The sequence below is a fragment of the Oryza sativa genome, chromosome 2 (genome assembly GCF_034140825.1).
Source record: "Oryza sativa Japonica Group chromosome 2, ASM3414082v1".
Classification (NCBI taxonomy): domain Eukaryota; kingdom Viridiplantae; phylum Streptophyta; class Magnoliopsida; order Poales; family Poaceae; genus Oryza; species Oryza sativa.
In genome coordinates this window covers 33,699,537-33,720,164 of record NC_089036.1, presented here as the reverse complement: position 1 = coordinate 33,720,164, position 20,628 = coordinate 33,699,537, and the positions used below count along the sequence as shown (strand labels likewise).

Sequence of the window (20,628 nt, the reverse complement as noted above, 5' to 3'; positions counted from 1 at the left end):
ATCAAGTCATCTAATTAGAACCCAAATCACATTAGAAAAAAGATCAGAATCGTGTGGTAAACCAGATCTTCAGACTAACAAATCCTCACACACTAACAGAACAAAAAGTTTCTGCAAACAGAAACAGAATGTCAGTAAGGACAAGAGGACAGAAACAAATCTTTATCTGCTTTTTTCTCCCTTATTAACCTTTCACTTTTTTCTGTCTTGTTAGAGTGCACCGTTTTTGTGCGAACATTTACTCCTTTATCCATTAATCAGGAGTCCAGGACCATTTCCTTTGCTCCATGCTTGTTTCCAGCTCTCCATGTGCTCTGCATTGCCAGATGCCTCTTTGCAAAGCTGACCTTGCATTGCATTGCCCACAGCTCAACCATGCAATGTTCTATCTTCATATCTTGCTAGGAGGATTAGCACTCACTAATTATCTCTGAAGAAACATGACTTATTATCACTGATTATCAGTGAAGCTTTTACCAAGATTGTGAAAATTTTCTGACAAGTGTTGTTTGATCAAATTTTAATCGAGTTATGCACCAGAAACTTAATCACTGAACTTGTTAGTACTTTATTTAAAAAGTTGTATAAGGTTGATTCATAATGCATTATGAGAAACGCCTAGGGTTCTTCCGGCTAGCTTCACAAGGTGGTGGGTTAGACGATTTGGGTTCGAAGCCTCACCCATTCTAATTATTTAATATTAGGTCATTCTCCAATATTCGCGTCTAATGCATTATTGACGCCACTAGCAAGGCCACATTTGTGTACTTATACTCTATAAAGCCATTGGTGATGTGCTTGTACATTGCACCCATGCATCTACACACGCATCAAGCTAAGGACATGGAAACGCTTGGGAGGAGGAGGAGAGTGGCCGTCCTTGCATGGTGCAATGCCATTGCAATGGCGCTAGCTCTAGCGACACCGGTGGCGGCTGTCGCTGCCAACCACGGCGACACGGCGGCGGCGAAGGACAATGTGGCCGTCGTCCCGAGGATTGCCGCCTCGGCGGCGGCGGCGGCGTCGAGCGTGAACGTCACGGCCATCTGCATGGCGACGCCGTACCCGAGCGCGTGCGAGACGGCGCTCTCGTCGGCGGCGGCGCGGGGCGCGGCCAACGACCCGTTCGCGGCGTCGGTGCAGTTCGCGATGACCCGCGCCGAGTCGGCGCGCGCGCTGGCGCGCAACCTGTCGGCGTCGTCGTCGAGGCCACGCGTGGCGCCGAGCGGCATGGACGACTGCGCCGAGCTGCTCGACATCAGCCTCGACCAGCTCCACGACGCGCTCGCCGCGCGCGCCGCGGACGCGGCCGGCGTGACGACGTGGCTCAGCGCCGCGCTGACGAACCAGGGCACGTGCGGCGACAGCCTCGCCGCCGTTCCCGACCCCGCGGCGCGCTCCGCCGTACGCGCCCGGGTCGCCGCGCTCGAGCAGTTCATCGGCACGGCGCTGGCTCTCCACGCCAAGCTCAACAATGGCGGCAGCGGGAGCTCCTCGCCGGCGCCGCCGAGCCGCGCCGCGTTCCCATCCTGGGTCACCAAGCACGACAGGCACCTCCTCTCATCCCCGGCGAGCACCATCGCGCCGGACGCCGTGGTGGCCCTCGACGGCAGCGGGACGCACACGAGCATCAGCGACGCGATCGCCGCCGTGACCGCGCCGCCGCCGCCGGCGCACCACCCCACGGCGAGCGGCGGCGGCGGCGGCGGACGGAGCCGAAAGGTGATCTACGTGAAGGCTGGGAGGTACGAGGAGAGCGTGAGCATCACGAGCAAGCAGAAGGACGTGATGCTGCTCGGCGACGGCAAGGGGAAGACGGTCATCTCCGGCCACCGGAGCGTCGCCGGCGGCTACACCACCTACGCCTCCGCCACCGTCGGTGCGTACCCTTCCCACTACTCACGTCGACACGACGCGCCACCATGGACGATATGGATCGTCGTACGTACGTACGTGCGTGGTGTCCAGATATCTTCCATTCCATGCATGCAGAGATGCCCATGCATGCATGACAGTTAATAGTTCGATCGATCTAGTCGTTAGATGCGCACACTTTTTATAGCCTTTAATGATCGCCAATCTCGTCGAAATTAATCCTCAACCGTCCAAATGCTAACGACAGCGATGTTGCACTTGCCAATTGCCATCACCTTTTCTCTTTTTTTTTCTTTTTTTTTTTTTGCCGGTGTGTGCTGTACACTACACTCCCATGATCAAATTTCACAAGCAGAAATATCTCATTTTGTACTAGTAGAGTAGTAGAAATGGATATAATCAATTAACTGAATTATAACAATAGTGAATTGGTGATTATTTGTGCAGCTGCAATGGGGTCGGGGTTTATAGCCAAGGGCCTGACGATCGTGAACAGTGCCGGGCCGGGGAAGGGCCAGGCGGTGGCGCTGCGCGTCGGCGGCGACCTCTCTGTCGTGTACAATTGCGGCATTGAGGCGTACCAGGACACGCTCTACGTGCACTCCAACCGGCAGTTCTACGCCGCCGACGACATCTCCGGCACGGTGGACTTCATCTTCGGCAACGCCGCGGCGGTCATCCAGGGCTGCGAGATCCGGGCCCGGCGGCCCAGCCCGGGCCAGGAGGACACCGTCACGGCCCAGGGCCGGTCCGACCCGAACCAGAACACCGGCATCTCTATCCATCGGTGCCGGATCACCGGCGCGCCGGACCTCGGCGGCACGCCGGTGTATCTGGGCCGTCCGTGGCGGAGGTACTCACGGACGGTCGTGATGGGGACGTTCCTGGACCGTTCGATCGCACCGGCCGGGTGGCTCGAGTGGTCGGGCCAGTTCGGGCTCAGCACGCTCTACTATGGCGAGTACGGCAACACCGGGCCTGGCGCGGGGACACGTCGGCGGGTGACGTGGAGCGGCGTGCACACGTCGATGTCCACGTCGGACGCCACGAGGTTCACCGTGGCAAACTTTATCGTTGGGGATGCGTGGCTACCTGCCACTGGAGTTACCTACACTTCAGGTCTGTAGTGGCGTACTAGTAGCGAAAAAGAAAAAAATGAAGATGGTGTTGTGTTCTGTTCTCTGTATCACCTGATTAATTAACTTGGAGCTAAATTGCATGTTGTTAACTAGTAATTTTTATTTGCTCCGGTATTTTTATGTGTTCTACTTGATGTTATGCATGTTTCAGATTACAATGTTTCTGGATGTGTTGAGGTTAATTGGAATGGTTCTTTATGTATAAAGGATTCTACACCAAATTGAAACAATCACAGAAACTCGATGTTCTAGCATTGTGCTGAAGGAATACAGAAGGATCCAGTTGATAATTGAGACGAACAATACTAAAACTCATTTATCAGCAAGAAATGATAATGAGTATATATGAAAATGGATAGAGTTTCAGCTTATTCATGTAGCAATTCTTAGGCCTTGTATGTCTGAATTTCAGAAACCTTATTTCAGAGCTTCCCCTTCTGATCTTTCCTGGGCTGCAGAGAATCGACGTCTTCGAAAACTCGAAGCGTCGACAGCTCGATGAAATCGGTGACTTGAACCCCCATAGGCCTGCATCACAGAATTGACAGCACAATAGTAAGTTTGATCAGAAACTCTAGTACGATATCAATCTTTTTTTCTGAAATAAATGGTAAATCAAGCAAAGTGTTTGCCAGCACCATGGGAAGCAGGCCTTCTCCGGCAGCCGCATGCCAAGCCTAGGCCCTTCATCGTACCCTTCGCAGATCATATTCCCCTTATCATCTCTGTAACATACCACTCCTCTCACCTGGTCTTCAAATACCTGAACAATCACAGCACAGCATAATCTTGTGTAAAAACCATGAACCATTTAGCAACAGTTGCATCAGCTAATTAAGTTGGCTGTACTTACCATCTTGGCAGGTGCTGCAGTTTGGGAGAGGTGAGCATTGCTGCAGCTGCAGCTGTGCACTGGAGCTCTGACGAACTTGGCCATGGTTGCCTTCCTTGTGCCAAATCTTGGGGTGGAAATGGAGGAAGAAAGGTGATGGCAAGAGCTCATTGCCGCCATTTGGTTCATGGCCTTGCTAGTTTGGGAAGGAGAAGGGTGGTGAACTAGTTGCATAGAGGGCAAGCTTTTCAATGATGGATCCATTGGATTTTGACTTCTTGGTGCCTAGCGTGTATTATTGGGGATTTCTATTGGTCTGTTTGCTGATGCTGAGCAAGATGGCAATTTTTATATGCAATGTTGCTATATCCACAAGTGATGCTAACAAATTGAAGATTTGTGGTCACTTTATTGCATTGTGAATCCTGTCTAGTGGACATTGTGTAACATGATTATAAGGTTCCTTTTTCTGGTGAAAACTAAGAATAGCAAAAAAGGGGTTCAAAGATTGGCATGGCATATTATGGTGTTAACAACTCGGCACAAACATTGTAGTGTTCATTTAGCATTGTTCTTTTGTTAGAGTAGAAAGTAATGTTTCGGCTTATCTTGTATCCTTTTGGGCCGTGGGACCAGCTGTCCCATCGTGGACATTATCTTCATAGTTTTTAATAATATCACTATCCTATTTGGAGAACCGACAAATCCTTATCTGGTGATGTGGTACACAAAACAAATACTAGTAGTCGATTTATTTTGATCACCAAATAGTGTACGACTGAGGCATTTTACGCAGTAATGAAGTTGGCTTCATCATGTGGTTATTGAAAACACTAATAACATTGTTATATTTTATATTTATAAAATTGCATGTGGCTTTAAACAGAGATGAAAGATAATAGTAATAAGCAAATAGGAGTACCATAATTTTATTTACACCCGAAAATCGGCCGCTATTTACACCTCTGATGAAACACAAGTTCCCATTAATTCATCTCTGTTTGGACAGAGCCCCGGAATTACACTGACGAACCCTAGTTAATTTACTGTGGTAATAATAATATTTCCAGAGAGCAACTCTAACCTGGTGCTTGGGGAGGTCGACCAGGTTTACTACATCTGCAAGTCTCTTCTGCAGCAGGGCTTCAGGCCGCAGCAATTCATCCCATCCACTGCAAAATGCACCACCTCCTTGGCTACATGTTTCCGAGCCATTCCATCACCTCTAGGGCCAGAAGCCCAAGCAGAATACAGTGACTGGATATCCTCTTCCGACAACCCGTTCCGACTGAGATCGAGCACCTTCAGTTGCTTTGCAGAAATGATGGCATCAGCGAGTTCTTGGATGGCATGACAGCCAGAAGAGGAGTTTCTCTGGCATGAACTTGCACAGCTCCCGTCTGGGCCGGTCGCTGCACGGGTGTCCTCGTGGACTGCCTCTTCGTCTTCGCTATCCGGCACCTCCATCTTATCAGGGTCTATGTGATCGTTCGCTTCAGCATTGGTACGTTGGTTTTGGTCAGTACCTGGTGATACATCCTGCGCGTCTTCATCGTACTGCAATGTTCTCTGTAGTGCCAGGTTTGTGTTCTCAGCAACGCGTAGTTCCTCCAATTGGTCATTTCCTGAAAGTAGCAGGAGACTATTGAGGTTGATGCATAAGCTTCCATACTTGTTGGTTTTTATGTAGTAGTTGTTCCTCACCTGCTAGTGCTTGAATAATGCCCACGGTGCCAGCAAGCCCAAGATTGCATCTATCAAGGGTGAGAGATCTGAGACTGCATTGGGGATTCGAAAGCAATGCCCTAATAGCATCACATTCCTGCGCCGTATACAGCATAATTTAGTCGACCAAGTTTACCAGAATATGTATAAGTGTATCAAGGCATTCGAGAATAGGAAGGAAACCTCTAGGGTAAAAGAATTGCCTCCAAGGTTCAAGTCAACGATATTAATTTGAGAAAGATTTGTACAGAGTTGCGAGAAATCAGGAGTTGTAAGCCCACAGTTTGATAAATCCAATCTCAGCAATTCTTGTGATGCACAAGAGAGTGCCTCAGTAAGCTTAGTTGCCCCTCCCTACAAAAAAAAAAATCTTCACAGATAAGAAGAATGTTATTTGTATAATCTGAAAATACTAACCATGCGTGGGAAGCAGGGCTGTGTACATCCATTGTGGATGTAGAGGCCGGATTTTAATCCATTTTCTAAAAAAAATGCGTGGGAAGCAGACTCACTGATCCAATGTAAGTTCCACCTAGCAGAAATCCTGATAAGCATGAGGATTGTGCAAGTACACACAGCTTATCAACCATTAACTTACTCAGTTTTATACCAGTCAGGCTTAGTTCTGAAAACCTGCAGTGATGAGATATATGGCTCATCCATTATTTCACTGCACATCTATTCCTAATAGGTATCAACAATGATTGAACAAATGTTTGCGAACCTTTTCAGAGAGGCAAGTTTGGAGAGAAGGCTAAGCATTGTATTTCCAGAAATTGGATTGTTGTTTCCTGTCAAAAATATGAAAGTTTGAAACATAAGAATGCTGTACATGAAACATATCTGATAGTTTTTAACTATGCAGAGCAGGAGTAATAAAAGTACCTAAGGAGAGATGTGAAAGGGCAGACCCTTCATGCAGTGCATCTGCCATCTTCTGAACTGTTCTTGATGTGATAGAACATTGCTCGACATTCAAGCTGTACAGTGCTGTTACGATATGTAAACAGAGCACACATTCTATAAGAGGAAATTAAAGGTTGGTGCCATTAAAGAAAAATATGGCTGGCAAAAACACAGAAAATGCCATAAACAGTACCTACCTTTGCACTTCTGTAGGATTGTGAAAAGGTAAGAACCGCATGCATCTGTGAGGCGATTCCCAGACAGATTAAGTACTTCCAATCGATTAGTCATAACAGCGCACTCACATATCTGTATCAGTAAATAAGGAGTAAATGATTTCAGAATTCTGTTCCTAAAATGAACGTGTGCCTGAAAGCAAGACAGCTTATTTTGGTCCGATAGGCAACGATAGAATAATTTGTTCTGGTAAAGGGTCAACCCTCCAGTTTCATCAGAGTATGGAATTAGAACCATCCAAATGGTTTCAGTTAGTTTTAACAGGATCATTGAGATTTGCGACTAAGAGGGACATCCAATCTCAATGCAGAAAATCAACCAGCACTTGTTATAGCACATTCCCGTTGAGTCTAAACTCTAAAGTAAGTAATAGAGTATAGCTTCTAGTGATCTAAATTTCTCACACAGTAAGACTAAAGAGAGATATCACAAGTTAAATTGGTTTTCGGCTGAAATTCTTCCAGGAACACTAGTAGACGTAAGGACTGCGTGTCGTTCGGGCCTTTCTCGGCCTTGTTAAAAGCATTATGGGACATCTCTCCCCAAGAGTCAAGTTTTCCTTTTTATTGTAGAAGAGGATCCAGTCCATTTTAATGTTCAATTTTTTTGAGCTTTCAAAAGCAGAAATAACTTGTAGTTTCACTTTGATAAACAAGTTTAGGGATAGTAAAAAGACCTGAAATAAAGCAGTTGGACCAAATCGATTACAATGTAAATCCAGTGTCAAGCCACCATATGTTTGGCTTGATGAAGAAAATATTTGTTGAAGCCTCTCAATTGTTTGGTTTCCTGCAGTTCGTGAACATAAACTTTAGTCATTGTAAAAGCATAGAGGAATTAATATGGTACACACACATTTAGCTTGAACTGGCTTTCTGCGATGCCACCAAATCATTGGTGCGTAGATTACATAAGATAAGACAAACTAGGAAAAGAAAGAGATATATTGGAAAAAGCATACCTAGCATATTATGGGAAAGATCCAACACAGCTATTGTTTTATGTAATCTTAGAGCATCAAGAAAAGGTGTGATCGACAGGTCTTGGAGTCCACAATCAGACACAATAACCTCGTCTTCGGAGACCTGTCAAAAAATAGAAAGGCATGAACACTTTGACTCTTCAAAAATAATAAGCCACTTTATAATATTGTCAATCAAATATGAATGATACAAATCTAACAAACTTACTTCAAGATTATATAATTTCTTTAAGAGCTTCTTATTTGGCGCTTCTGATAACTTTGTGCAGAAATCAACATACAATTTCATCAGCCGCTTTGGCACCCAATCTTCATTATAAACATGGTATATTAGATGAGGTATAACTATAGGAAATATGTACATTACACTTCAGTGCGACGCATTGGAATGCAACAGAGAGTTTACCCATGAAACCAAGCACCTATATATGGAGTTTAGTCCATATACGGACCTAAAATGGTATCACCATGCAATAAACATATGCACACCATCAGCATTTAAAAACACATATATAATGCAAAAAAAAAAAGCAGTAACAACTCTAATACTTGATTTTGAGCAGAGAAGTTGAAAGCCTCAATTAGTGAGTTCATATGAGGAGCTTGTTTTGAAGATTTGATGCTAAAATTAGCTATTAATATTATACTAGTATTTAATAAAGACAGTAAACCAGCATGATTGATCCCTTTTTTACTAGTAATAATCATTTTATGTAATGATAGGATAGGAAGGATTCTGAAGTTAAGATAAACAGTAGTTTGCCAGAGATTTCTGCTATTCTGTTTATTGGGCAATCTCTTCTGAATCCCAATGCAGTAACTTTTCTCCTTAATGCAATTATACACAAATCTTTTGTGTCTTCCTTAAAAAAATGAAACCCACTGTAGTGGGTTAGTAGCATGAAGAACAAACCACACTGATATTGTACTGTACTCAGTTCAATCAATGACTTGATGTCCTTCAATGCATAACAGCATATTACATGTCATCAATAAAGAAGGAAAAATCAGAGTGATTACCAATAATAGCATTGATGCAATAATAGCAGTTTTATCAACACAGATGACTACAGGGCAACCATACCATCAATAACAACATCAATGCACTTCTGTTCAGAGGCAAGTTGATCAATATAATCTCGTGAGTCCGTGTCATCTAGTACCTTCCCACAACACTTGAGTTCCCCAATAATAGGCAACAAACCTAGCAAAGCAAGATTAATGTCAGTTCCAACAGAAAAGAAAAAAGTAGTTCCCGAATAATATGAAACTGCAAGTAACGTAGAAACTAAGCCAGCACAACTGTCTCCTGCATCACACTAGGCATGCATTATTTATAGACATAGCTGAAGTAATCATGGAGTAAACCCATAAACATAACTCATAAGAGTTAATGGAAAAAGGCAATGACACACTATTGGCATTCTACATTCTTTCAACAATTAAGACTGCACAGTAATTATAATGACATGGAAACAGCTTTAAATAAGTTTTACAACCCTCCACCTACCACAATTTAAATTAAAATGAAGAAACTATGTTCTATTTCACTGATGAGAACAGCAACAGCGAAATCACTGAATTGCGAATTTGATCCCAATTCTAATGATAGTTCACAGTTATTAAATGGACACACCATGTAATTTACTGAAACTAAGGAGACAAACCTTTGGACCTCTTCTCATCAGGAATCTGAAGATAGTACACGCATGCCACTTCAACTTTAAGACACTCAATGCTAAAGGCACCCTCACATGTACATGCATTTGCATCCAAGTAAACCAAAAGTTCACCAATTTTGAACACCCAGAACTTCTGCACATTAGGATCAATCATATTTCAATCACTGGAATAACTGTCATAATCAATGATAACGTGACTAGAACCATGGATAAATCATTTGAAACGTAACTTCAATATTGAGAGAAAGGGAACATTTAGGTGACTAATTTGCGAGACGAATCTTTTAAGCCTAACTGCTTCTTGATTTGACAATGTGGTGCTACAGTAAACATTTGCTAATGACAGATTAATTAGGCTTAATAAATTCGTCTCGCTGTTTACTGACGGAACATTAATCCTAGGTTGACTACTTGACTCAAATATGATATGAGCATTGTATGAAGCTAATTCCAAAATAACTTGATAGAGGTTGACATGTGGGGTCCATCCAAAATGGTAGAAAAGTGATACACATAGACGGTAGTAGCAGTATCTTTTGAAGGTAGGTCCACATGCCAATGATCCACCAGCGGCTGATTTCTTTGCTGGTATTTGTTAGTGAGCTTGAGCTACACATACGGTAGCTTATCCTAAGGTTTATTTGATCCAAACCTCTGGTCCATGTCACAACCAAAAAGAAATATGCCTTCCGAAAATTAATATTAGTTATCAGAACGGAAAATGTTCAGTTAACATATTCATCTCTTGTAATGTATTTTTGGCATCTTCATGAACATTTAAAGTTAACAGCCAAGGAATTCATAATGGATTCTCTAAAGGAGTGTTTTAGTAGGAACAAAAGCAATGGGAAAGAACAGTTGGTGCCTGCTTTTCATGAGCATGGGAAGACAGGATTGAAAGAAAACTTACATGATCAGCATCTGAGGATTGAAGACCAACAGCATTTTGACATTGGGGCCGACTGTTTGATGCATGTGTACCAACCTTGGAACCACTCGCTGCTGGTTTGGACACAGATAACTTTCCTATGCTAGAAGCTCCTAAATCTGGGCCATCATTACCATGACAAACAGGACTACCAGATTTGAATGAACATATACTTTCCTCAGCAGGGCAGGGAGTGCAAACACTGTCTACTTCTTTGGTCTCAATGGGATGAGAGGTATGCTGCAGATGAACACTGATTATCAGTTTCCAGTGTTTTGTAACAGTAAGTTCTTGTCAACATCTAATGGAACCAATGAGAATAATTGATGTAATGCAAATAATGCATATATTAAATTCCTTCCAATAACAAAGTTTTAAGGGATTAAGTATTGTATAACCTGATTTCTGTTTCTGTTTGCTGCATTTGCAATTCGCTCTGTTGGACACAGAAAAAATGTATCGCACAATTAGAAGAAAAATATTTTGTGCTCCAACAGCAACTACTGAAAGTATGGTGTGCTCATAAGTCAAGAGGCATGTACCTGAGGTAGACAGACTATCTGCTCGACCAGTAAGTGTTCTTTTTGACTGATCAATTTCAGGAGCTTCTTCAGCTTCATCATCTGATATGACAACTCGAACACGCTTTCTACCAGAATGGTTGCTAAATGATTTACTTACAACTTCTTCAGGGCTCCCATCCATGTCACATGACTCATCAACATTCTTCGGACTACTATGTATCTTAGATGCTTTGGTCTTAGATGACTTACTTTTATGAACAAGTGAGGCAAGAACAACATCATCATCAAATTCCTCAGAAATATTATTTGCAATATTCCCATCATTGTCCTCTGTATTGAGGATATTATCAGATACATTGCCATCTTCACTTTCAGTTTCTGAGCAATAGTCACTAACTGTATCCCTTGCTTCATGTTGATCAGACATTCTCTTCAGGCTGTCTATTTCTTGCTGCAGTTTCCTGAAGTTATAGAATATATTTTAGAACAGGTTTTAATAAGTACTTTCTTTGTGCAGAGTATGTGCTCAGTGGCTTACTTCGCTTCTTCAATGTTATCAAATCTGACCATGTGACTGTAATGCATGTTTTCAAGGGCATCTAGTTGCACATTTGAAAGACCACCTTCCACAGAAATTCTGAATACCATTAAAAGCAAGTATCAGAATCCAAAAGTGGCATTAAAACGCCCCAATGGCAAGTTGTATACACTCAGTAGAAGTCTGGAACTATTATCAGATAGATCACACGAATGCAGGCAAAGGACAATATTGATATGGAATTACAAGAGCATGGCATAGAGACATTGCCTGTATGCTTCTTCATAAGCTTGCAACGCACCAGCCCAGTCACCACAAGAATCAAGAACATTCCCAATGTTCACTTTTGCTAATGCTTGACCCTAAAGTTGCACATATCCAAGGTGAGAAAGATTCAAAAACTGGAAGCTCCAAGTAAATGAGTGCAAGGAGGAAAGTAGTCTTATTACTAGGTAGCAACTAGCAAGCATGCCGCATGGCATCATGTCCATGAATTTAAGGACATGTAATCTCACCTCCAAGTTTCCGATCGATCGATACATATTCCAGCTTTTCATGCACCATTTACGAGCTTTGCTGAAGTTTCTAAGCTTTTGGTAAGATTCTCCTATGACCAAAAGAGAGTTGCTCTGTTTTTCCTTGTCATGGAGTTCATTTGCTACCCTCTTTTGTCCTTTCGAAAATTCCTTCAGCTGGGAAACGAATAGATTACATGAGAATGAGACATGTGTTCTTCTTCAATCACACCTTAGTGCTTTGTCTATTTCGGGGGTATGCATATTCATATTCGACCTGATCTTTTTTTAATTTTGATAATTTCGCATCATTTTCATGTGTTCTATAATCTCAATCCCAGAACTCAAGAAGTACATGAACAATTCATTTTCCAAAACCTAACACCAAAAAATACACCAAACAAAACTCTGCATTGTGGAGTTTTATCTAGCTCTGATAATGATGGCCAATTTCAAACTGTCGGTGTGACAGGAAAGTAAAGATCATTCATTGCCTATACTGTACAAGTGTACATAAGTAATAAGTTTTGCATTGATCATTCAATGTTGATTCTTGTCATAAACAACTCTGACCAAATAAGATAATTTACTAAAGCATTTTCCTTTCACCGACAACCTGACATTAAACATAGCTGACAGCACTACAAAATTGAGCTATTGTTTCTTTATATATTAGATTCTACTAATCGTAGCTGGACTCACTTAGGATGCTATAGTTAATTAAGTTTATGGTTAATCTCAGTTGTCCGACAAGACACACGGGAATCAAGATGACTACTGAAATATTTGTAAGACTTGTAAGCAATTATGTAGAGTAAAACTCAACCAGACAGTCATGTGCAATTACAACACGGTGTTGTGTTCTACGATGGAATATAAATAAATAATAACTGAGCATTTCATGTTGATACTTAGTACAATGCAAATGCAGGCAAAAGCCTACATGTAGTCAGCACATATGTTCATATTGGTAAAGGAGTTGGTGCAAAACAAGTTCAGCACAGTTGAAACTTCAATAATGCAAGCACTGAACACACATGGTTATTAGTTAATGCATATTAAGTTCTAAGTCCAACAAGAAGCTTCACAAAACATCGATACTTCCATCAGGCAAAGCAACAAGAGACTATCTTCTGACCCACACAACAATCCCCCACAATAAAAGACTGAGGAAGTCACCTTTATGCATTAACTAATGGAATAACGTGATCATGTTCTTTTTCTAACAAAACAGTAATAAAATAACATCATAAGCGGAAAATAGATCCAACTTTAAAGTTAATGTTTGTGGCTAAAGATCGCATAGTTAGTTATCCCTCACTTACTTTTGGCCATGCAGTTATCATCCTTGCCTTCTCCATAAGATTATCCAGCCAAGCATACTGCTCAAGGAGGAGCTTCCTCTCTTTAGATGTTCCACGAGCATTAGATGTGTCTCTGACAAGCTTTTTCAGTTTCTGCTCGTCTGTCTTCATTTCCTCAAGTACTTTGGCTGCTTTGGTAACAGTTTCAATATTCTGATGGATTTGGTCCATTAGTGCATCCTCATCTTCCAAGCACTTTGTTATTTGAAGAGCTTTATTGTAACAAAGCTTTGCATCTTCATACTTTTGAACACGGGAATGCACCTCCCCCAGATTTATAAATCCCTTTGCCTCGCCTTGAGTATGGCGTATTTTTCTACATATCTCTATGTCCTTCTCAATATGGCCCTTGGCTCTATTCCAGTTGCGTAGTTCAATATAAACATTACCTAGATTGTGATGGAGCCTACTGCGAGCATCGTCATACTGGTGTACCTCTTCCTCCTCACATATCTTCAGACCCTGAACAAGTAATTTCTCAGCTTCTTCATAATTATCCAGTTCCAGTTCAAGCATGCCCATATTATTGTACGCATCAATAAGCTCCTTTAGGAAGAGAGACTTCTGAGACGATGGATTCTCCTTTAGAACCCTTGCTAGCTTCATGGATGATTTGAAATATTTCTTGGCATTCCGAATGGCACTGTGATCATTTTCAGATCTTAGAAGGATCTCATAGTAAGTTCTGCCAAGCTGGGTGCTAGCTCTCTGCTGCTCAACAAGGTCATCAGCCTCCTTGGCAAGTTGTAAGTGCTTCTTCTGTGAAGCATCAAACATCAATGATAACTAGAAATATGGATTCATGTAATAGAAAAAACATACAGCTGCTTTGGGTTAACAAGAGCATTATGATGAGTGTTAGAAAAATAACCAACAGACAACATGAAACAGGAGATCAGCACTTAATACCATGAGTTGAGTGAACAAATTACTCCAAATGATCATATTTGAACAGGGGTGCTGGTAAGTCTATAACGGGCCTGAGTACACACAACCAGGGTTTACATTACCGTCGGTAACCGCGCGGTTACCGTGGTTACCGCCCTTACTGCGGGGGTACGGTAATAGAAATACCGCGGTAACCTCCTTAAATTCAAATAAATTTAAAAAATAATTTGAATTTTACGGTTTTTCACTATTACCGCGCGGTAACCCCGGCCCCGGCGGTTTGGGAAACCCTGCATACAACACATGCTAACAATTAGCCATTCCCCCTCACTTCACATAAAAGGGTAATCTGATTCACATGGTTGGCTCCTCAAAGGTTTACATGCAAATTAGATGCAACTAAACCAACCATATGGGACAAAACCCATAGGCGAACCTGAGCCAGATTGATTAAGATCACCAACTAACCAAACATGCAGACAAAGAGTGCAAGATTCACAAATATTTTTTTCTCATTTTGGTAATACCACACAAATAAACAGCAGATAAATTATAAATCTCAACACTGGCCATACTGAAATCCATAACATAAAATGTTTGCATAGTCCAGCAAATGATTCAAACCATTTGTGTACATTTCTACAAGCAAAAGTCCACCATAAGTTTGCCAAAGTAAAGCATAATATCGAAGTATGCAGCTTAATCTGATATTCAGTTAAATATTCAAATGCTTGACTAAATCATTCATATACAGATGCAACACCAAATGGCCCAAAGCATAGTGGCATTGAGATGAGCAAAATTCCCTGATACAGTGGTGCGTCAGTGCTAAGGTACGCCGTAGAAACCATAGCGCAGGTTGTAACTAGCAACAATTCGTTTGCCGGCAGACCCCAAAAAAAAATCCAAAAACTCAATGCGGAAATTCTACAACTTAACCCACACCTGCCTATAACGACTCAGACATCAGAAAACGTGATCTGATCATATGCGTGCGATGCGAAATGGAAGGATCGTGGTAACCTGGTAGGTGAGGGCCTCGGAGAAGTTGCCGAGGCGGAGGTGGACCTCGCCGAGCGACTGGCAGGAGGGGAGGAGGTGGCGCTGGGGGAGGTACTTGACGGAGACCTTGTAGTCGATCCGCAGCCACCGGAGCGCCTCCACGTACTCCCCCCGCCGCTTGTGGATGTCGCCGATGACGTTCGCCCACCGCGCCTCCTCCTCCCGGTTCCCCTCCGCCACCGCCTCCCGGTACCCCCGCTTCGCCGCCTTCAGCTCCTCCTCCTCCTCCTTCGTCCACCGTCCCCCGCCGCCGCGCCCCATCGCCGCCGCCTCCGCCGCCGCTAGGGCTCCAGCTCCAGCCCGATTTTCCCCTTCCTTTTTTTCTCGTGCGGGTTTTGGGGTTTCGGGTGGGCGCAAAATGGAAGCGAATTCTCCCGCCAAAATATTGGGGAAGGCAAAGGCACGGCACCGCGCCATGTTGTTGGGCTGCGTTTCTGTGTGGGCCTTCAGTGAAATGACAACGTGGGCTCCAAGCTGATTTGGGCCTTTGCATTTTGGGCCAAAAGAGAAGCCCTCTGAATTTCAGGTTAACCGAGCATTTGAAAGTGCACTCGTAGGAACATATTGATATTGCTATTTTTTTTATGGACTAGTAATAATACTCGTGTTTTGTAAGTGTGTAACGGGCTAGGCACATAATTAAGAATTGATTGGGTCTGTGGGAAGGAAACAGATGGAGAATAATAGTAAGATAATAATGAACACAATGTTTAGTTTATACTCCCACCGTCCCAAAATAAGTTCAATTTTATACTATTCATACCCAACATTTGACTTTTCGCGTTATTTGAAAAAAACTTTAATTTTGAATGATTAGTTTTTTATTATTATTAGATAATAATAAAGCATGAATAGTCTCTTATGTGTGACTATCTTTTTTTAGTTTTTTTCATAAATTTTTTAAATAAGACGGACGGTCAAATGTTGGATATTGATACTCACGGCTGCACTTATTTTGGAAAGAATATATACTATATCAGTACAACCTATTGGAGTTAACTAGAATTCATACACGCGTGGGAAAGAACGGCTCTGATCAGCTGAACCTAGTCTGAAATACCGAAACGACGAGGGGTTTTCTGTAAAATTCAATGGCGTAGATCGGCTGAGCTCGCGGTGAATCTAGCACGTTTAAGATATCTAATATTCCGAGACAGTGTAATTTGGCTTTGCATAGCAGCCAGCCAGCCACAGGAAGGCAAGCCAAACGGGCCAGCACTTGTTCACCGCGCAGTGCTCGTCGGCCGCCAGCTCGCGCGGTCGCGCCCATGTCTCTAAACTCTCTCTAGATCAAAGGACACAGTTTTTTCTAAAAAAAAGTTCATAGTAACTGCAGCTTTTTCTAAAAAAAAATTAACTCTTCCATCTATGTGTTTGAGAGAAGAGAAAATAAAAGGACTGAAAATATACACAAAATAAGATAAGCTATTAGCTATTAGCATGAGAATAATTAACTATTAGTTTTTTTACGAAACTATTAATTGTTTTAGACTTAAACTAAATTAATATATTTTTAAGCAACTTTCTTATATATAAAACTTTGAAAAAATACGTACCATTTAGCAGTTCGGGAACATGCGTGTGAAAAACTTTTATACTCTATCCACCGATCTCAAACGTAGCCAAATACTACAGATTTTCGTTTATATACTGAAAATTTGTAGTCACATAAAAAATATATATGTCAAAAGCTGAGAAACACATTTTTCAACTTTTAGAACTAACTATCAACCAACCACTACTTTGTTCAAGAGTGGGAGATTGTGAGTTGTTTTCCACGTGCACGCTTCCCGAACTATTAAACGGTGTATTTTTTGTAAAAAGAAATGCTATAGAAAAGTTGCTTTAAAAATCATATGAATCCATTTTTAAAATTTAAAATAGTTAATAATGAATTAATGATGTGCTAATGGTCCACCTCGTTTTGCGTATCTTCTCAATCTCCTCAATTCCCCTCCTAAAGGGTATGTTTGGTATAACTTCAACTCTTAAATTTAGCTTCAGGAGTTGAGTGTGGAGTGGAGTTGTGGAGCTGATTAAACCTAACTACACCTCTCTAGTTCATCTTGTGATAGTGTTTCACCCAGCTCCGCTTCCATTTTAGGTAGAGCTAAAACTGTTTGCCTGGGCTACCGCTCTAAAAGAAATAAAGCTATAGCTAGAGGTGTGCCGAACATACCTTTAGGGGCTGTTTGGTTTTTAAGTAACATTACCATAACTCACTTTAGACAATGTTAGGCAAGTGTGGCTGACCACGCTTTTCGTGGCCTACAAATTGTAAGCCACACTTGTGGCAAAGCTAGGCAAAGAATTGAGTCTATGACATATAGGATAAGATGGTAAGAAAGTGTAGCTTGTCATAACTATGGCAATAAACCAAACACAAGGTTAAAGAGGTGTGACAGTCTAAAGTGTGGTCTGGCAAGTTAAAGTATTGAACAAAATAACCCCTAAAATCTTATACTCATGTAAGGCATGGGACAAACCGATCGAGTGCAAACGGTCATAGTAGTAGCTAGCCACGTTACGTAAAGTTACAGCGCGCGTGCGCGCGGCGGCGCGGCAGCTCTTTTCTCCGCGGCGGCCACGACGAGCGTGCTGCCAGCCGGTGATGAAACGATGATGTCGGCACAGCGCGCGTGGCGTGCGAGTGAACCGTACGTTGCTCGATCGATCGGTTGCTCTCGTCTCCGAGATTCCACCGAGCCTAGCTCCGTAGCTCGTGCTCGTGGTCCATCTATCCCGCGTTAGATTTTGTCAATCTATGGTCAATCGTCATGGTCGTCGGCCGCTAGCTGCCGTACGTACGTTTGTAGTAATAAAATATGCAGTGTCGATTGACGTCGATGCAAAGCATTTTTCGTAGTTTTGCTGCGTTGAAGGCAGCCAACAATTGATTTGTTAATATTTATAGTATTAAATATATAATATTTTATATATTTTTTATTTATTTTAAGATGAAAGGAGTAGCTAGTTTAGATGCCAATTTACGGTGTAGCCAGTAAGGCTTTGAAATTTTCTCACGTCATACATGTATATAGCCTTTTTTTTTTCTTTTTACAAGACCTAGCGGGCGCATTATAGTCGACATTGTGTCTGTATGTACAGTGTCGTACAGTACATTGCAGCAGCAAGATATAGAAAATGGAAAAGAACATATTTGCCTTGTTTAGTTCCAAACTTTTTCTTCACACTTTCAGCTTTTCTATCACATCAAAACTTTACTAAACACATAAACTTCCAACTTTTCCATCATATCGTTCGAATTTCAATCAAACTTAAACACACCCATTATATATGTCGAGCGTGTACTTCCTGGAATCGGCTGTAATAAAAAAAAAGCTATGCCCTCTTTGAAAGGCGCGACAAAGAAATTGAAAGCATCGCTGCAACTCTATGCAAGTTGTCAAATAAACATGAGCCCTGGTATTGGGCATATTTGCAAACGGAATCCCATCGAGAAATAAGTTAAAAAGTATATTTGCATAAAGAACAATTTATGAATAAAATTATTATATACATGTTCTTTAGTGATTTAAAAGTAAAGACTGAAAAATAAACTACGATAAAAAAACCCAACTAACTTTAAATTGGTTGAAAATTTATTAAATTGGTTGAAAATTTAAATTTTGACTGATAATTATAAACGTAAACGAAAAAACGAGGCGTATGTTACCAACTACTCGCTAGGTTCTTTCGCCCTGATCTTCTGTCAAAAATGGAGGGCCCTGAGATAGTGAGATGCCGACGCCGCCGGCCAGCCGGCTTCGGCTACTACTACAGTACTTGTCGCCAACCTGCCAATTAACTGGTTGCTCGATCGCCTAAGAATTAGCTTCACAAGTTCGGATGCTTAACTTTCCAGCTGGTTATTGTTCAGAACAGCAAAATGACCACTCGTTTTCTTGTTAGTTCTGCAGCAATAGACAGTGGCTGTTACTACATGATCCATATACTTTATTAATTAACCAGAAGAAAAGGAGCTGGGGGAAAATGTTACATGAACATCGTATTCAAGATTAGGTGAACTGAAACATTCAAACATGCACGCTAATGCTAGCTCCAGAAATTGTTTGATGTTTTCCTGAAGAACAAAAAGGGACTCGGCACGATGTCTGAAGAAGCTGCAGGCACAATTACACGCGCGTCGTTGGATAGAGTCAGTCGACGAGATGACTAGAAAGTAGAAACTGGACTAATCCAATATGTAAACAAGCGTGTCTCGACTTATAGACTTTTGCTGCTGCTGGCTTCAACGATCGATGTCACCTTGCTGGCTGGCCTACTTAGTAAAAGAAAACGACTGTGTTTTTGGTGGTCATAACTAATTAGGCGAGACACTGATGAACCAAAAACAATGTAACAAAGTCGCAGTTCTAGCTGCACTTAACACAGATTATTTAATTACCTCACCTAATTGCTCGGAGAAAATCTCGGCAACAAAGCCTTGTCGCAAAAGCCAGAGTAATAGCAGAACCGATCTTTCTGGGAGCAACTGATACTTTCCAGGAAATCTTTTTTAAAAAAGGATAGTACTACTAGTATTAACACGTTGTTCAGATCATGCACACGTCTTTGCAAGGTAAAAGTATGAGTAAAACACAAGGGAACAAAAGCAAGATAGGGTGATTAGCAACTTCCAGGTAACCGTTTTGTCTCCTCTCGTTAACCAGCGACCGAGATTAGCACACGCCACACGCGCCACTAGCTTTGAGCGGCGTTCGGCCGAGTTCTAAAGAGCCACTCAGAAAAGTCTACTTTCTTATTTCTTACGAAGAAATTGTTATACATATGATCCAACTATTCGACTCACGTACGACTAAATTTAATCGACGACTATAAACAGCTACACTGCGTATAAACATGTTCTTTTTCGATTGATATATGTTTGCATGTATCTAGTTATATAGAAGATATGTTTCATGTTAAATTATTTAATATAAATACTTTTTAAAACATATCAAATAAACATTTTTTTTTCTCGTGTCACGTTTCGCCGAAAATCAGGGACGAACTTCTTTGTCCCAGCCGTTTTCTCCGCCAGACAGCCAAGGCGGAAACGTGCGGAGAAAACGGCCGGAGAAAAGGCCGGAAAGACCAAAGCAGTAACGCAACGCGATGGCTATCAACAGGGTGGCAACGCGATGCACGCACGCACCAGCAGCACACACGCTCCACGCAGCAGCAGCAGCGAGAGAGGAGATATTTTTGGTCTCTCGGGTGGTTGGGGCATGGAGGATACTAGTACTAGGTACAATTCATCAACTGGTCACATAAAAAACGCATCAGTTTGCTATTAATTTTAAGTGCATGCATCTACCGTGACTTGTTCCATGGAGGAACACTGCAAGTACAGTGTCGTGTAGTGGACCACATTGTGAGGAGGTGGTGGTTAATTTGGGCTTAATCCCTGGAATTTTTTGATTGAAAC

The 20,628-nt window shown here is 42.1% G+C and overlaps 3 protein-coding genes and 1 long non-coding RNA gene across 4 annotated transcripts; 2 read left to right on the top strand and 2 right to left on the bottom strand.

The window, feature by feature from the left end:
- The first annotated feature begins 723 nt into the window (after positions 1 to 723).
- Positions 724 to 3,176, top strand: LOC4330938 (probable pectinesterase/pectinesterase inhibitor 35). Its single transcript, XM_015769979.3, has 2 exons — positions 724 to 1,879; positions 2,323 to 3,176. The coding sequence occupies exons 1-2, from the start codon at positions 793 to 795 to the stop codon at positions 3,000 to 3,002; spliced, it is 1,767 nt and encodes a 588-aa protein (XP_015625465.2). The 5' UTR covers positions 724 to 792; the 3' UTR covers positions 3,003 to 3,176.
- A 59-nt stretch (positions 3,177 to 3,235) lies between these two features.
- On the bottom strand, positions 3,236 to 4,329 carry LOC136355412 (uncharacterized). The gene is made up of 3 exons (XM_066307969.1): positions 3,868 to 4,329; positions 3,653 to 3,777; positions 3,236 to 3,542 (listed from the first exon to the last, which is right to left on the bottom strand). The coding sequence occupies exons 1-3, from the start codon at positions 4,108 to 4,110 to the stop codon at positions 3,437 to 3,439; spliced, it is 474 nt and encodes a 157-aa protein (XP_066164066.1). The 5' UTR covers positions 4,111 to 4,329; the 3' UTR covers positions 3,236 to 3,436.
- Positions 4,330 to 4,748: 419 nt separating this feature from the next.
- LOC4330936 (protein TONSOKU) lies at positions 4,749 to 15,552 on the bottom strand. Its single transcript, XM_015769976.3, has 20 exons — positions 15,159 to 15,552; positions 13,209 to 14,006; positions 11,884 to 12,060; positions 11,639 to 11,730; positions 11,369 to 11,467; positions 10,849 to 11,291; positions 10,705 to 10,742; positions 10,289 to 10,546; positions 9,364 to 9,511; positions 8,781 to 8,900; positions 7,905 to 8,005; positions 7,676 to 7,799; positions 7,391 to 7,503; positions 6,675 to 6,786; positions 6,457 to 6,561; positions 6,296 to 6,362; positions 6,084 to 6,204; positions 5,755 to 5,925; positions 5,551 to 5,668; positions 4,749 to 5,471 (listed from the first exon to the last, which is right to left on the bottom strand). Exons 1-20 carry the CDS (start codon positions 15,456 to 15,458, stop codon positions 4,960 to 4,962), a joined length of 4,017 nt encoding a protein of 1,338 aa, XP_015625462.1. The 5' UTR covers positions 15,459 to 15,552; the 3' UTR covers positions 4,749 to 4,959.
- On the top strand, positions 10,543 to 12,078 carry LOC107280130 (uncharacterized). The gene is made up of 3 exons (XR_001543405.3): positions 10,543 to 10,877; positions 10,999 to 11,096; positions 11,348 to 12,078. It is a non-coding gene; the product is annotated as an uncharacterized lncRNA (long non-coding RNA).
- Positions 15,553 to 20,628: the final 5,076 nt, after the last annotated feature.

Excerpts from the sequence above, each read along its gene's own strand:
- LOC4330938 (XM_015769979.3), top strand. The coding sequence starts at position 793 with ATGTGCTTGTACATTGCACCCATGCATCTACACACGCATCAAGCTAAG. Across the intron at positions 1,880-2,322 it reads CTACGCCTCCGCCACCGTCG|CTGCAATGGGGTCGGGGTTT; the intron begins GTGCGTACCCTT and ends TTATTTGTGCAG.
- LOC136355412 (XM_066307969.1), bottom strand. The coding sequence starts at position 4,110 with ATGGATCCATCATTGAAAAGCTTGCCCTCTATGCAACTAGTTCACCAC. Across the intron at positions 3,778-3,867 it reads CTGCAGCACCTGCCAAGATG|GTATTTGAAGACCAGGTGAG; the intron begins GTAAGTACAGCC and ends GTGATTGTTCAG. Across the intron at positions 3,543-3,652 it reads GAGAAGGCCTGCTTCCCATG|GCCTATGGGGGTTCAAGTCA; the intron begins GTGCTGGCAAAC and ends TCTGTGATGCAG.
- LOC4330936 (XM_015769976.3), bottom strand. The coding sequence starts at position 15,458 with ATGGGGCGCGGCGGCGGGGGACGGTGGACGAAGGAGGAGGAGGAGGAG. Across the intron at positions 12,061-13,208 it reads TGATAACTGCATGGCCAAAA|CTGAAGGAATTTTCGAAAGG; the intron begins GTAAGTGAGGGA and ends TTCGTTTCCCAG. Across the intron at positions 7,800-7,904 it reads AGAAATTATATAATCTTGAA|GTCTCCGAAGACGAGGTTAT; the intron begins GTAAGTTTGTTA and ends ATTTTTTGACAG.